This window comes from Orbicella franksi, chromosome 9 (genome assembly GCF_964199315.1).
Source record: "Orbicella franksi chromosome 9, jaOrbFran1.1, whole genome shotgun sequence".
NCBI lineage: Eukaryota > Metazoa > Cnidaria > Anthozoa > Scleractinia > Merulinidae > Orbicella > Orbicella franksi.
Window position 1 is genome coordinate 18,986,883 of NC_138153.1, and position 12,477 is coordinate 18,999,359.

Here is a 12,477-nt window from a genome sequence, read left to right on the forward strand (position 1 = left end):
GCGCGAAAGTTTGACCTTTGGAGTGTTGCGTGTAGTCGTGTAGTATTTGTATCTACGAATTCTATGTAGTTCTTTCATCTCTGAGGTTGTCGCAAGTTTTCCAGCACATATGTGGAAAAATCGACTCTTGAGTCTTGGCAGAAGTGGGCAGAGAGGTGTGCACTTGTTAATTTCAACTTCTATATGTTCCTATCGGTCACTATCTTTACCTTGCCACTTGTTTTATTTTTTCAGCCCTGCGTCCTCTCTTATATAATCGCCTGTATTCAAGTGAATCCGTGCCGAAAATCACTACTCATTACACGATTGTACCTCGAGAAACTGATCCGAGATGGAAAGGTATAAGCTGAAGTATAATATCTCATAATTCAAAGATTATTTTCCAGTAGATATATTGAATTTGAGTCTGACAGGAAGTTTGGACACTAACTTTTGCCGCTAAGTTTCAGATTTTTTTTATTTTGAAGATGTGGAAATGGAAAGATTTTCAGATGAAGCCGATGTTGTTATAGTTGGTGGAGGTCCAGCTGGTTTATCTGCAGCAATCAGACTGAAACAATTGGCAGAAGAAAATGGGAAAGAAATTAGAGTTTGTCTCGTAGAGAAAGCTTCGGAAATCGGTGAGAGAATTTCCTCTTACTTTTTCTTGTCGATCCATCGAACACGTCCCGTTTGTTAACTAACTTTATGTTCGTTTGTAAATTTAATTTCCTGTCTTAGATAACTTGAACTTGTAATTTTTCAGTTTTGCTTCTTAAGAGTCGCCACAAACAGAACGTTTTTTTTTGGCCAAGGTGATGACATAACATAAATGTGATTGCGTGACAACGCACGCCCCCTATCCACCTCTTCTGAATTAATTCAAGTTAACATGCATTTTCGCCTCACAGTGATTATACTGTTTATTTCCCAGTCTTGGAAAAGTTACTGAGTCATATAATTGGGCAATTTCTTCACAAGTGTTGAAGAAAGTTCTCTGAGTTTCATCACAATTATTCAATCACCGTAAAAGCTATGCCTGTTCAACTTGTTTTAGGTGGACACATTCTCTCTGGAGCTTGTCTTGAACCACGAGCTCTTAATGAGCTTATCCCTGACTGGAAGGACAAAGGGGTAAGGGAAATACCTGAATTATGTACAGTTAAAGTTATATGTAGAAAACATGTGATTTGATTCTGACAGGTCATTGTGTACTGACCAATCACAATCAACAGGGCTCAAAATAATGGCTAGTCAACGGACAATGTCCGGCCAAAAACTTAACTTGCCAGTCATGTCATGTTGAGATGGTCACGTTGTTCATTCTTGAATAAACAATCAAATCTTCAACTGTAAATCTTAGATTGTTATTCTGTTTTCTATTATGGCCTCTCACACGAAAACATACACCAACGCGTATCTGTTGGAATGGCTAAAAATCCATTGCTTGCTGTTTGTCATGCATTCAAGATCGATAGGAATGCAATTCAAATGGCTGGGGTTATCCGTTCAGAAAAATATTCAGCCATTCGAACAACTGCTGCTATCCTTTGGAAATATATTTTCATCTTTAAGGATGGCAGCCGTTTCCAATTCAGAATTCAAAACTATTCAGCCTTTCGAACAGCAGAGGTTTTCCATATGACAAAGAATCCGATTAGATTCAGCTTTTTGTGACGCTTTAGATTTGCCTTCCTCTCTTTGTTGGCATATATTTCAAAGGTATTGCTCTACAGATGTCAAGATATTTGTCGTTTCTTTCACTTTCACTGCACAAAAATCGACGAACAAGACACTAAAACAAAACTTTTCGCTTGATTGTCAAGTTGTTTCCAACTTAGACACAACGGAAGTCTGGGACATCAAAACACGCATTTTGCAGTCTGCTTTGTTTCCATCAAGCTGTAAATGTAACATTGAGCACGAACCCAGTATCTAATTTAGAACCAACTGATAAGTTACTGTTACATAACAGATGAAAATTATTATGTACCAACAAAAATGCTGAAGGCCTTTACATCAGTATCTGTATCTGTAAAGTTATTTTGTTCACAAATGAAATTTGAGACACTCTCAACTCGTTGGTTGGTAAAATCTTTCGAATGATACTCTCTCTAATATGACTACAACAGAGTTTACATTTTTTATGGCTTACACTTTAGAACTTAATTTTAGTCACATCATTAAGAAACTTCTCAACTCTTGTTGTGTAACTGTAGCTGTATTCGTAGCGACGCGATGATTTCAGTGTTGTGTGTTTGCACGGGTAAGAATCGAGCAAACAGAAACTTCTTCTTTGGCTATATTTGTTCACCCAGTTATTTCTGAAGTCCAAAATTAGGATCTGCTGATTCATGTTTGGTTTCATTTACGTTTTGACGGACATAAATACTTTGTAGAACATCAAAACAACAGCTCATGGAATTCAATATACCGAACGAAAAATTCAAAGTTTCATCAAATATGCATCCATTCAATACTTTATCTTTGGCAGGTGGCAAGAATTCCACTGAGAGTGTGCCACTTCATAGAGCTGCTGAGCCCTGCCAAGGCTGTCTTTGGTTAAGTTTTAAGCTTTTCTTTGTAGTAGGCCAATTTTAAACGGTCTAGCAACGACTGGAACAAACAAATTATATTTGTGGGTTTAATTAGGCCAACATTATATAAATTTTTTTAAAATATCTTGACCGGTCAGAAACAAGACATGACCGAGCTAAAATTACTTTGGCTGGTCAACATGACCAGCCACGGTCCGAAAATTATTCTGAGCCCTGATCAAGTTGAGGACCTCAAAACCATAAACCAAATTACTGTTGCTGTGTGCGGTTTACTTAGGCTTTCTCCTTGCTATGTACACAAATATAACAGTAATGAGCAATTTCTCAGGAAAGGATTTTGTAATAAAATTTGGAGACAAAAAGGCACAATGTTTCAATCTCTGCAAGGTAATAACAATAACATTCCATATATATTTGGATTGATTACAGTTCTCTGAGTTTCACAGTAAATGTTAATTGTGCTTATTTTAATCTTCGAACAGTGAAATTTGCATTGTAAATGAATGTTTTTACTCTTTCACTTACACTGCTATTTTTTTTTGTTAGGCACCACTTGATACACCTGTAAAGGAGGACAAATTTGCAATACTAACAGAGAAGGGAAGAATTCCTGTCCCCATACTGCCAGGTACAATGTGATAAGTGTTTGGAAACAGCTTGGCCTTCCCAATAAAATGTGTTATGTCCAATTGCCTTAGAGTGGAATTTTAGAAATTAGGTGGGGGGGGGGGGGAGGGGAGGGGAGGAGTGTAGAAGCAAAAGAGTTTGTTTGAGTTGACCTTGCTGAGACTGTTGGAACAAATGTAAAGGCCTTTTTTTTACCACAATTGCTACTAATCTCGTGATCTGATTAGCTAATTTGCAGTTCTCGATAAGAGTCGGGACAACGCTGCTCACGTTAATGTGTCACACGATATGTTTTTCAGCTCGCGCTCTGAAAGCATTGATGTTGCGGCAAAATTGATAAATGGAATGTGGTTTAGTGTGGTCTGTACTCTTATCAACAACGATGCCTGTCATGTGAGTCCATGTGTGTCTCGTGAGTCCACAGCATTTTGATCACTGTGAAGACACGTATCATTGTCAATAAGAGTACAGGCCACGCTAAACCACATTTGATTTGTTAATTTTTCTATTTAAAAGTTTGTTGTTTGAGGAATGGGAAAATTATACAGCATTTTATTGGGATAACCTTGGGGTAAAATCCTGCATGTGATACAATCAGAAGCTGATGGAAGCAACATGGAAGCTGATTATAAAATGATGATTAACTTGTTGACATTTGTTGTAATATTGACAGTGATGTTTTTACCAGAGCAACCTGATCTGAGAAGGTTTGAAATTCAGATAGGGGTGGGAAATAAACACGTCACCCCCTCCCCTTCCGCAATAAGCAAACAAGGCCTTATTGTTGTGCTTCTGTTTCAACAGGATTACCTATGTACAACCATGGCAACTACATTGTACGGCTTGGTAACTTTGTTCGTTGGTTGGGTGAGCAGGCGGAAGCTTTAGGAGTGGAAATCTATCCTGGATATGCAGCTAGTGAAGTAAGTGAATTAGTGTCTGATAAATAATTGTTATAATTTACCTAGGGCTCCAAAAAATTGAATTCTAGGAAGCCTTTCAGACAAGCAGCTCTCAAATTTTCCTTACCCTGGGCAAGTCTTCAGTTACTTTTTTCTTAATTTAGTTTGCTGATGACATAATGGGTTGTTGCCCATTGGGCAAGTGACAATGAAAATTTTCTTGCCTGGCAGGAATTTAATCTCTTAGAGTTGTCCTGGATGACTGAATGACACTTTTGTCAAGCCCTGAATTTACCACTTAGAATAAATATTGATCCAATTGGTTATGGCACTGAATGGACTTCATTCCTGTTCTATTGCCGGCATTCCCTTATCTGGTTCATGTTCCTTTCCATTAAGTCAAAATGTCATGACAAATAGGCCCTTTGCAGCTAAGCCATCACGTGACCTACTTTTCATAAAATTATGGGCTATAACTTAACGAATGCCAGAAATGGAAAAAGCATGTCGAAAATATCAAAATGGCCAAGTTTGAGGCCCCCATCATCAGAGAATGAGATTTTATGATGGTCTGATCGTTTTTTCCTGGGGCCTCAAACTTGGCCATTTTGGTATTTTCGATGCGCTCTTTCCATTTCTGGCATTCTTTTAGTTATAGCCCATAATACAAAAAATTTTTAGGAAAAATTTGGTCACGTGACCCCAGCTGCAAAGGGCCTATTAGTACAGTTAAGAATTTATACCTGAGCTTTATTTTAAAACATTCTCTGCTTTTTTAGGTCCTTTACCATGAAGATGGCAGTATAAAAGGTATTGCCACAAATGATGTTGGAATCCACAAAGACGGTTCCCCAAAGGTGGTGAACTATTTTGCTTTGTCATTTGTTATTTCCATAACACTTTCGTATTGGCTGTTTGGCCATTTTGTAAGAGGTCTTATGTCAATGTGGTTTTCTTGTGTTTCCATAGGGCAGTGTAAACCTGCATGCAATACTGTATCTATTAATTAAAATGAAGGATTATATTTATGAAGACTACACAGGGATTTGATTAACAGTTTTCAGCAGGAGGGTAACTAGGTTTAAGAAGCAGGCAAAAGTTTTTGAACTGAACTTTTCTACATGAAAAACATTCCTCTAGAAGGTCAAACCAGGTAGGCAAAGTCATCCTCACAGCTGGTCAATTTGCCCAGTGCCTAGCCTTTATTGAAACCCCTGATACATATATTTGGAACAAATGCGTATACAACATGTGCAGCATGAGACATTGCGATTGATATCCAGTTGAACAAAGCCTTAGGCCTTAAGTTTGTTTGGACCTTATATTACCCCTTGAAAAAGAAAACAAGATGATGACACTGGCTGCTTTACTGTGATATGATTTTAATCTAAAAAGCCATCAAAACAGTTTCTGTTTGAAAATTTGGGTTAATAAACTTATGCTTCTTTCATAGCCCACATTTGAGCGAGGCATGGAACTCCATGCTAAAGTGACTATATTTGGTGAAGGATGCCACGGCCATCTTGCTAAGAACCTGTACAAGAAATTCAACCTGCGAGAGAACTGTGATCCACAAACATATGCAATTGGACTCAAAGAGGTAACCCTCATTTATTTCATCATCATTTATTTCATTTGCAAAAATAAAAAAAACGATGTATATGCCATGTCAACAATTTTAATAGGGCAAGGAGACCTCCAAAATACCACCCAGTCATCCAAGTGTAATAATGCAAATTTACTGCATCCAAACTAATGTTTGCCTTTGATTTTTTACCATTACCTTCATGTGCAATTAGAAGCAGACAACAGGTTCCTATTGTAAGCAGTTCTAATGGCAAGGGTTTAAAGACGTTCGTGCAAAAATTTTTCAGTAAATAGATTTTTTAAAAATTTTTACTGCAGTCAGAAATGCAAAAAAAAAAAAAAAAAAAAAAAATTGGGGGTCACCGACTTCATTTCAGAGATAAAGCATGTGGAAAATTACCATGATTTTAAAAAATTGGCGCATGTTATTTAGCATGGTCTACAGAGATTTATTTTTATAAATATTGAAGGTTAGTCAACAGAGGCAAATGATCTGGGTCTGTTGGGTAAATAATTCCAAATGTTGTCGACGTTTTCACAAAACTTAACCCTTCAAGAGGCATTTGAACCGCTACACAGATAAACAAAGAGCTAAAAAGAACGGAGTTCGATCGTGCATTTTGTAAAAAATTCAAACTTTTAGTTGATAGATTTTCATCTTTTCACTAAACGTAGAAAATTGGTAGAGAAAATGATCCATCAAAAGAAACATAGGGGTCACGGAACGTCCAAGATCGTTAAATCCAGGCAAAGCTATAGCAATGGCCATCTGCCCTATCATTGTTCATTTTATTACTTAGTGTGCACTCGATGTATGATGTGGCATGCGAATTTGCGTGCGCAGTAAGGATACACAGAAAGAATTAGCACAAACGTCCTTAACTAGGAATTCCAAAAGACATTGCCTGGTCAAAATACGGGAGCCTTTGCAAATCATCAGAAGTTTTTCTGTTCATTTGTCAGATCAGTTAGCTGACCTTGTTGGGATGTGTCAAGACATTTGTCAGGACTTCTTACTGTCCAATTTAAAAATAAATAGTCGGGTCAGGAGTGAATAGAATGAGGACTCGTCATCTGAACTCGTTCATTTGAACAGGTATCCAAATAGATGGTTTTAATGTTATCAAATAACTTGAGCAGGCTTATATATACGGATCAGTATAATAGCATTCTACTACATATTTTGTTGCTGTAGCTTTGGGAAGTAGCACCAGAGAAACATCATCCAGGACGGGTGGAGCACACTGTTGGCTGGCCTTTGGTAGGTTTGGTAAATTTTTAAATTAAAAAAAATATGCTCTTGGGTCGACAGTCGGATGGGAAAGAAATATGCTGCATCGAAGAATTCAGTGCTGCCATCTGCCAGGCTCTGGAGAGCGCCATAGTCTAGATTGACTGGTCTGCATGCAAGCCATGACTTTGGTCATTATGATGTGTTCTTAGGAAAGACACCTTATTGTCATAGTGCCTCTCTCTACCCAGAAAACAGCCCCGTCAAAATGTGATGGCAGTTGGCAATTCTCCTGCGTATAGTAAATTATCTGTTAGTTAATTCACACTGGAGTTCACTGATCCTGAGTAATAATGGATGCACATGACATCTGACACTTACTGCCTACTACATGTGTTTTCCTGCCTACTACTACTGAATATTTTGACAGGGCTGAGCAAATTTAAACTAGGGGTAACATCTCAATTTATGATTGACTAGCATTCCATCCACAGGGGTGAGGGGAGGGGTTGAAATACTTCTTGTTGCATAATACTATGTACAGAGACTGGGATACCCTTCAGTAGTATGGGATATTTAGCCGGAGGCAGAGTGAAACTACCTCAACTTTATATTGTACTTCTTCCGAACTGGTTGCTAACAGTTGATATTATCATGGTCATGACCTTGTGTTAGCCTCATGAAATGTCACTCATCTGTATGCCCCCCAAGCCAAACTCTCTTAACCATATGTTGCATTACTTTTTATTTCCGGGGTGAGTTTGGAGTTCACTTAGAAAGTGTTATTTAAGGTAATTCCTCTGAAATAAAAGTGACAATAGATTTTTGTTCAAACTTTGTCCACTGAATATTTATCATATGAGAACTTCAACTTTCAAATAGAAAAGGGAGGTGCCCATGCTCATTAAAGAGCAGTGAGGTATTGAAAATGCCCCATCTTGGGATTATTTAATGCTTATTATAAGAACGCATTCTAGTAATTGTGAAATCTTTGTGAGCCCAGACTCATGAGAACATGCATTAAACTACAGTCAATACATTGCGTCGGACACAAATAAACATTTTAAGTTTGATTCGGACAGAAAGTTAAACCTTGATTAAAAGTTTGAACCAAATTTCTTGACATGGTTGTCAAACTGTAAAATAGAAAAGACCACAGTGTATCTGCTATTTTCCTTATTTATTCAATTTTCAGCAATAGAAATTAGATCAGTCTTTTCTCATGCAAAGCTTATGATTAGTTGATTACAATGACTGGAAAAAAAGGTGGGGTCCCCATGCTCGTTGGTGAGCTAGAGCCATTTTTCAACTGACAGAGCTCAATATTCAGGCAAATCCGCAAGGTTTTCAATGTTTGCGTGCACGAACACGTGCTAATGACGCCATAAATTATGCACAGTAAAGATGCGCGATGCAAATGTGAGGAATCACCTTAACTGAATTTGAATTCCCTTGTTCTACAGGATAAGGATACATATGGGGGCTCATTTCTGTACCACCTCAATGAAGATTCTCCTTTAGTTGCCGTTGGCTTTGTGGTGAGTGCTTGATGGGTGTTGAATCCTTCTTCAGTCAACACATCGAATCACTATTAGTAAGGTTTCTGAAGGTGTAATGCTTGTTTTGTTTCACCTGTATCTTGCAGTAAATTCTTGGTATGATGTATAACATGTCTTTCATTTTAGATTGGATTAGACTACAGCAATCCGTATTTGTACCCTTTCAAAGAATTCCAGGTAAACTGTTTATAGTTGTGGGGCCAGATTCACAAAGGTCTTTTAGATTTAGATGTCTTGTAAGCATTGTTCAAATACAAAAGACTATTGGTAGGAAACAATGCTTAGGATGCATCTTCACACTGGAGAGGTTTGTGAATCCTCCGTAAGAAAAAAGATGCCAACTGGTACATTTACCCATTTATTCTTAGCCCACGAAACTTTAACAACGCTCATAAAAATGTATAGAAAAGTTCTAAAATCTTCAACCTGGCATACACAATGTCGTTAGGACAGGGACAAATATTGCAACAAAATATGGCTTCCCTTGTACTTTGCAGGCTGTGTAAGGTTCGCATGGTATTGTGGTAAAATGTACAGCCACCATCTTTTTTCCTATGTGGATTGAGCGCCTGAAAGATTATTACTTTATAGTTTATTGATAAGCTTATTTAGTTATGCCTCAAAGAGCCCATGTGGGTCAACAAAGTTTCAGTTACAGTACAAATTAGAAAGTGTTAGAATTATTTGTAGAGTTATTTTGTATCACTAAGGAAAGTCAATCTCCGGGAGTCAATCAGAGGTGAGAAGTAAACACCCCAAACCCTTACAGTATCTATCTTTGTGAATTTGTATACCACCCGATTGGTCGAGGCACAATTAACTTTTCAAAGTCAAACAAAAGTAATCACGCTATTCGGAATTGCACAGAAGTTAAAAACTGAAATCCTGCGGGTTCCTCCCTCCCCCCCCCTCCCCCCCCAAAAAAACAGACTTGTTTTAGGTGCGTTTGAAAGATAATATTTTTGTTGTGTGAGATTGCGCCATAATAGAACTATAGAGTTGTAGTTTGGGGCTAATTTATATCGTGTGACTCAAGGAACTGGGATGGGTAAAGATGATACAGCCATGGAATAACATTGCTCATTCTGTTGATATTTATGTGTGTTTATGATTCAGCGTTTCAAGCATCACCCGTCAGTGAAACCTACATTTGAAGGAGGCAAACGTATAGCTTATGGTGCAAGGGCACTTAATGAGGGTGGCTTTCAGGTAGGAACAATTTTGCAGGCATCCCTAGCCCCTTTTGATTGGGTCATTTATGTCACCATTGTGGAACGCACTAAAGGTGTCCTTCATCCAGCGGGGTGTAATTATAATCTCCTAGTCGGTTCATTCGGTTCAGGTATTCAAGTATACAGTGCATTAATAGATTTGTTGGTGAAATGGTTGCTGCAAAAATGAGTTGCTCTTCACTACCAAATAGAAACAAAACTGAAGATACACGTTAATACGTGTCTTTTCAAAGACGAAACTGTGTTTTTGTACTTGTAACACAAAATAGCTTCATGACCTACAGAAAATTACTCAGACACGACAAGAATCTAAACAATCCAGCACTGCTTGTTCCAGTACTTAAATCTAGCTAGCTTGTGAAAAGGCTCCTGATTAAAGGGTTATAGGACGTACAAAACACAGGCGAGCGGAGCTATCGGAGAGGAAAAAGTCCGGTCTGGGGAGGAAAACATGACCTGGGTACGCTCGTCTCGTTTCGCTCGCCGTTTAGCTCGCCATTTCCTCCGCCCCCCTCGCCGGGAGCCTGTTCACAGGCTAAAATCTAGCTTCCTGTTTTGTGTTTGATTAGTGTATTCCCAAACTGGCGTTCCCTGGTGGCCTTCTTGCCGGCTGTAGTCCCGGATTCATGAACGTTCCAAAAATCAAGGGGACTCATACTGCAATGAAGTCTGGGATGCTAGCTGCTGAATGCGCGTTTGAAGCCATTACTGACGAGAATTTCTCCTCTGCTACTGAAGGTAAGCGATTTGATGGCTGTTTTTAAGCGATTCCCTTAATTTCACTTAACGAGATTGTTCTTTAGATTCAGAAGGGATCATGGCTCGTACTCATACTCATACTGCGCGTTAATTGAACTCATGTTGCCTTTGGTACATGGCTCGGTGAAAGTAAATACCCAAACAAAACGCGAATAGGGAGCAAAATATCTGCATGGAAATTATCTTTTTTGTGGATTCTGTAAGGAAATCGTGGTTTTTGGTAGACGTGTGTTTGGATTTGAAAGAGGACAACAAGAAACTCGCTTTAAAGTAACTTTGTAAATGTGTTCAGATTGTTCCCCAAAAGTCATAAGTTCAATCCTTCAACTGTTGTGTGCTCCGTGTGATGTTGTCGTACACGACGAAGTGGAATTAAATCAATCTTGATTCTGACTTTGGTTGTGATGGTCAGAATTTTACTGAATTTCATTGTTATCAAAGTTAAGATGTGTTACAGCTTGTAAGAACCTTTGAAAAGGGTGTGGCTCGTAAACTTGAACTCTTCTGTTTTAGGTCTTTTTCTGGAATCCTACGAGTCACGGCTGCGAGAGAGCTGGGTATGGAAAGAGATTCAAAGCGTGCGCAATATAAGGCCCTCATTTCACAGCCCCTTGGGTCTTTATGGCACCATGCTGTACACGGGCATTTTCTACTACATCTTCCGCGGCAAGGAGCCATGGACTTTGAAAAACAGCAAATCTGACGCGGAGCACTTGAAGCCCGCCAAAGAATGTCAGCCGATTGAGTATCCTAAACCCGACGGGGAAGTAAGCTTTGATTTGTTGTCTTCCGTCGCCCTGAGCGGTACAAATCACGAGGGGGATCAACCGGCACATTTGACTCTCCGGGATGACTCCGTACCGGTCAATAGGAACCTCGCGATTTATGACGGCCCCGAGCAGAGGTTTTGCCCCGCGGGGGTGTACGAGTATGTTCCCAAGGAGGATGGCGATGGTATGAGGTTGCAGATCAATGCACAGAACTGTGTTCATTGCAAGACTTGTGACATTAAGGACCCGAGTCAGAATATTAACTGGGTTGTCCCGGAGGGGGGAGGGGGACCGGCTTACAATGGAATGTGATGGTGGACAGATGGAGAGCTGTTTCGCTTCTCTTCGAACATTTTACCGTCGCTTTGGTTTTAGAAAGCTCACATCCTGAAATTATTGCCGGAGTGTTGCAGCTTTCTACAACAAGCGAAAGGAAACTGGCCGAGAAAACAACCAATGGAGCTCGAGATAGCAAATAACGTTTGACTGGGCTCGCGTCGTTCTTAAGTTGCTTGTTTTTAAATAGCGTTTGATTCCCACATCGAAAAGAAACTTTGCGACTATGCCAAACAGATTATCTCTTAAGTTGACGCTTCCTTCTTACACGAAAAATGCTGAGTATGTATTATGGATGAATATCGCTAACGAAGCGCGCGAATCGCGCGAAGGACTCGTCGTGTTTGTTACCGCGTGTCTTCCACCATCTTCTGAGGAAATAAGACATACTAAGAACCGCCTCGTGGCATCGCTAAGAAAATGTCTGGGCGTCACTTAGTTTAGAACGAGGTTAGCTTTTAATTGTGGAATTTTTTTAAAGTGTAAGTTTTCGAATTTTCGGGGAAGCGCTAAGAAAAAAATTTTGTCAAAAAGGAAACGGCAAATGTTTTTCCTTAAGTTTTAATTGTGGAATTAAATTAATAACGGTTTTAACCGCTTTCTAATAGACATGTGATGCACTGGTAATGTACACTAAAATATTTTCAGAATAGTTCATGGCTTTTACTAGAAAATTAAATGTTTCTTGTTGAAAGTTCGAAGAAAGACTGCCATCTCAAGCAGGCAACTTATCACTTCCTCTCAGCAGTGCCTTGACTTCCCCGCTATCCTTTTCATTCCTCTCTCTATACCTCTTACTAGCCGAGTTCGAGGGCCGTACTGTAAGTTACGGACCGACTGTTTCCCCTATCGATTTATGGCCCAAGCGCTTCGCGCATAAATCGAAGGGAAAAAACCGAGGATCCATAACTTACAGTACGGACCGAGAAGACGAGGT

General features: G+C 39.2%; 1 protein-coding gene across 1 annotated transcript; it reads left to right on the forward strand.

Annotated features, from left to right (window-relative positions):
* The first annotated feature begins 20 nt into the window (after positions 1-20).
* Positions 21-12,234, forward strand: LOC145497614 (electron transfer flavoprotein-ubiquinone oxidoreductase, mitochondrial-like). The gene is made up of 14 exons (XM_081477434.1): positions 21-155; positions 235-339; positions 468-620; positions 1,037-1,113; positions 3,084-3,165; positions 3,969-4,087; positions 4,846-4,923; positions 5,520-5,666; positions 6,849-6,914; positions 8,348-8,422; positions 8,570-8,620; positions 9,560-9,652; positions 10,245-10,413; positions 10,948-12,234. The coding sequence occupies exons 1-14, from the start codon at positions 110-112 to the stop codon at positions 11,514-11,516; spliced, it is 1,830 nt and encodes a 609-aa protein (XP_081333560.1). The 5' UTR covers positions 21-109; the 3' UTR covers positions 11,517-12,234.
* Positions 12,235-12,477: the final 243 nt, after the last annotated feature.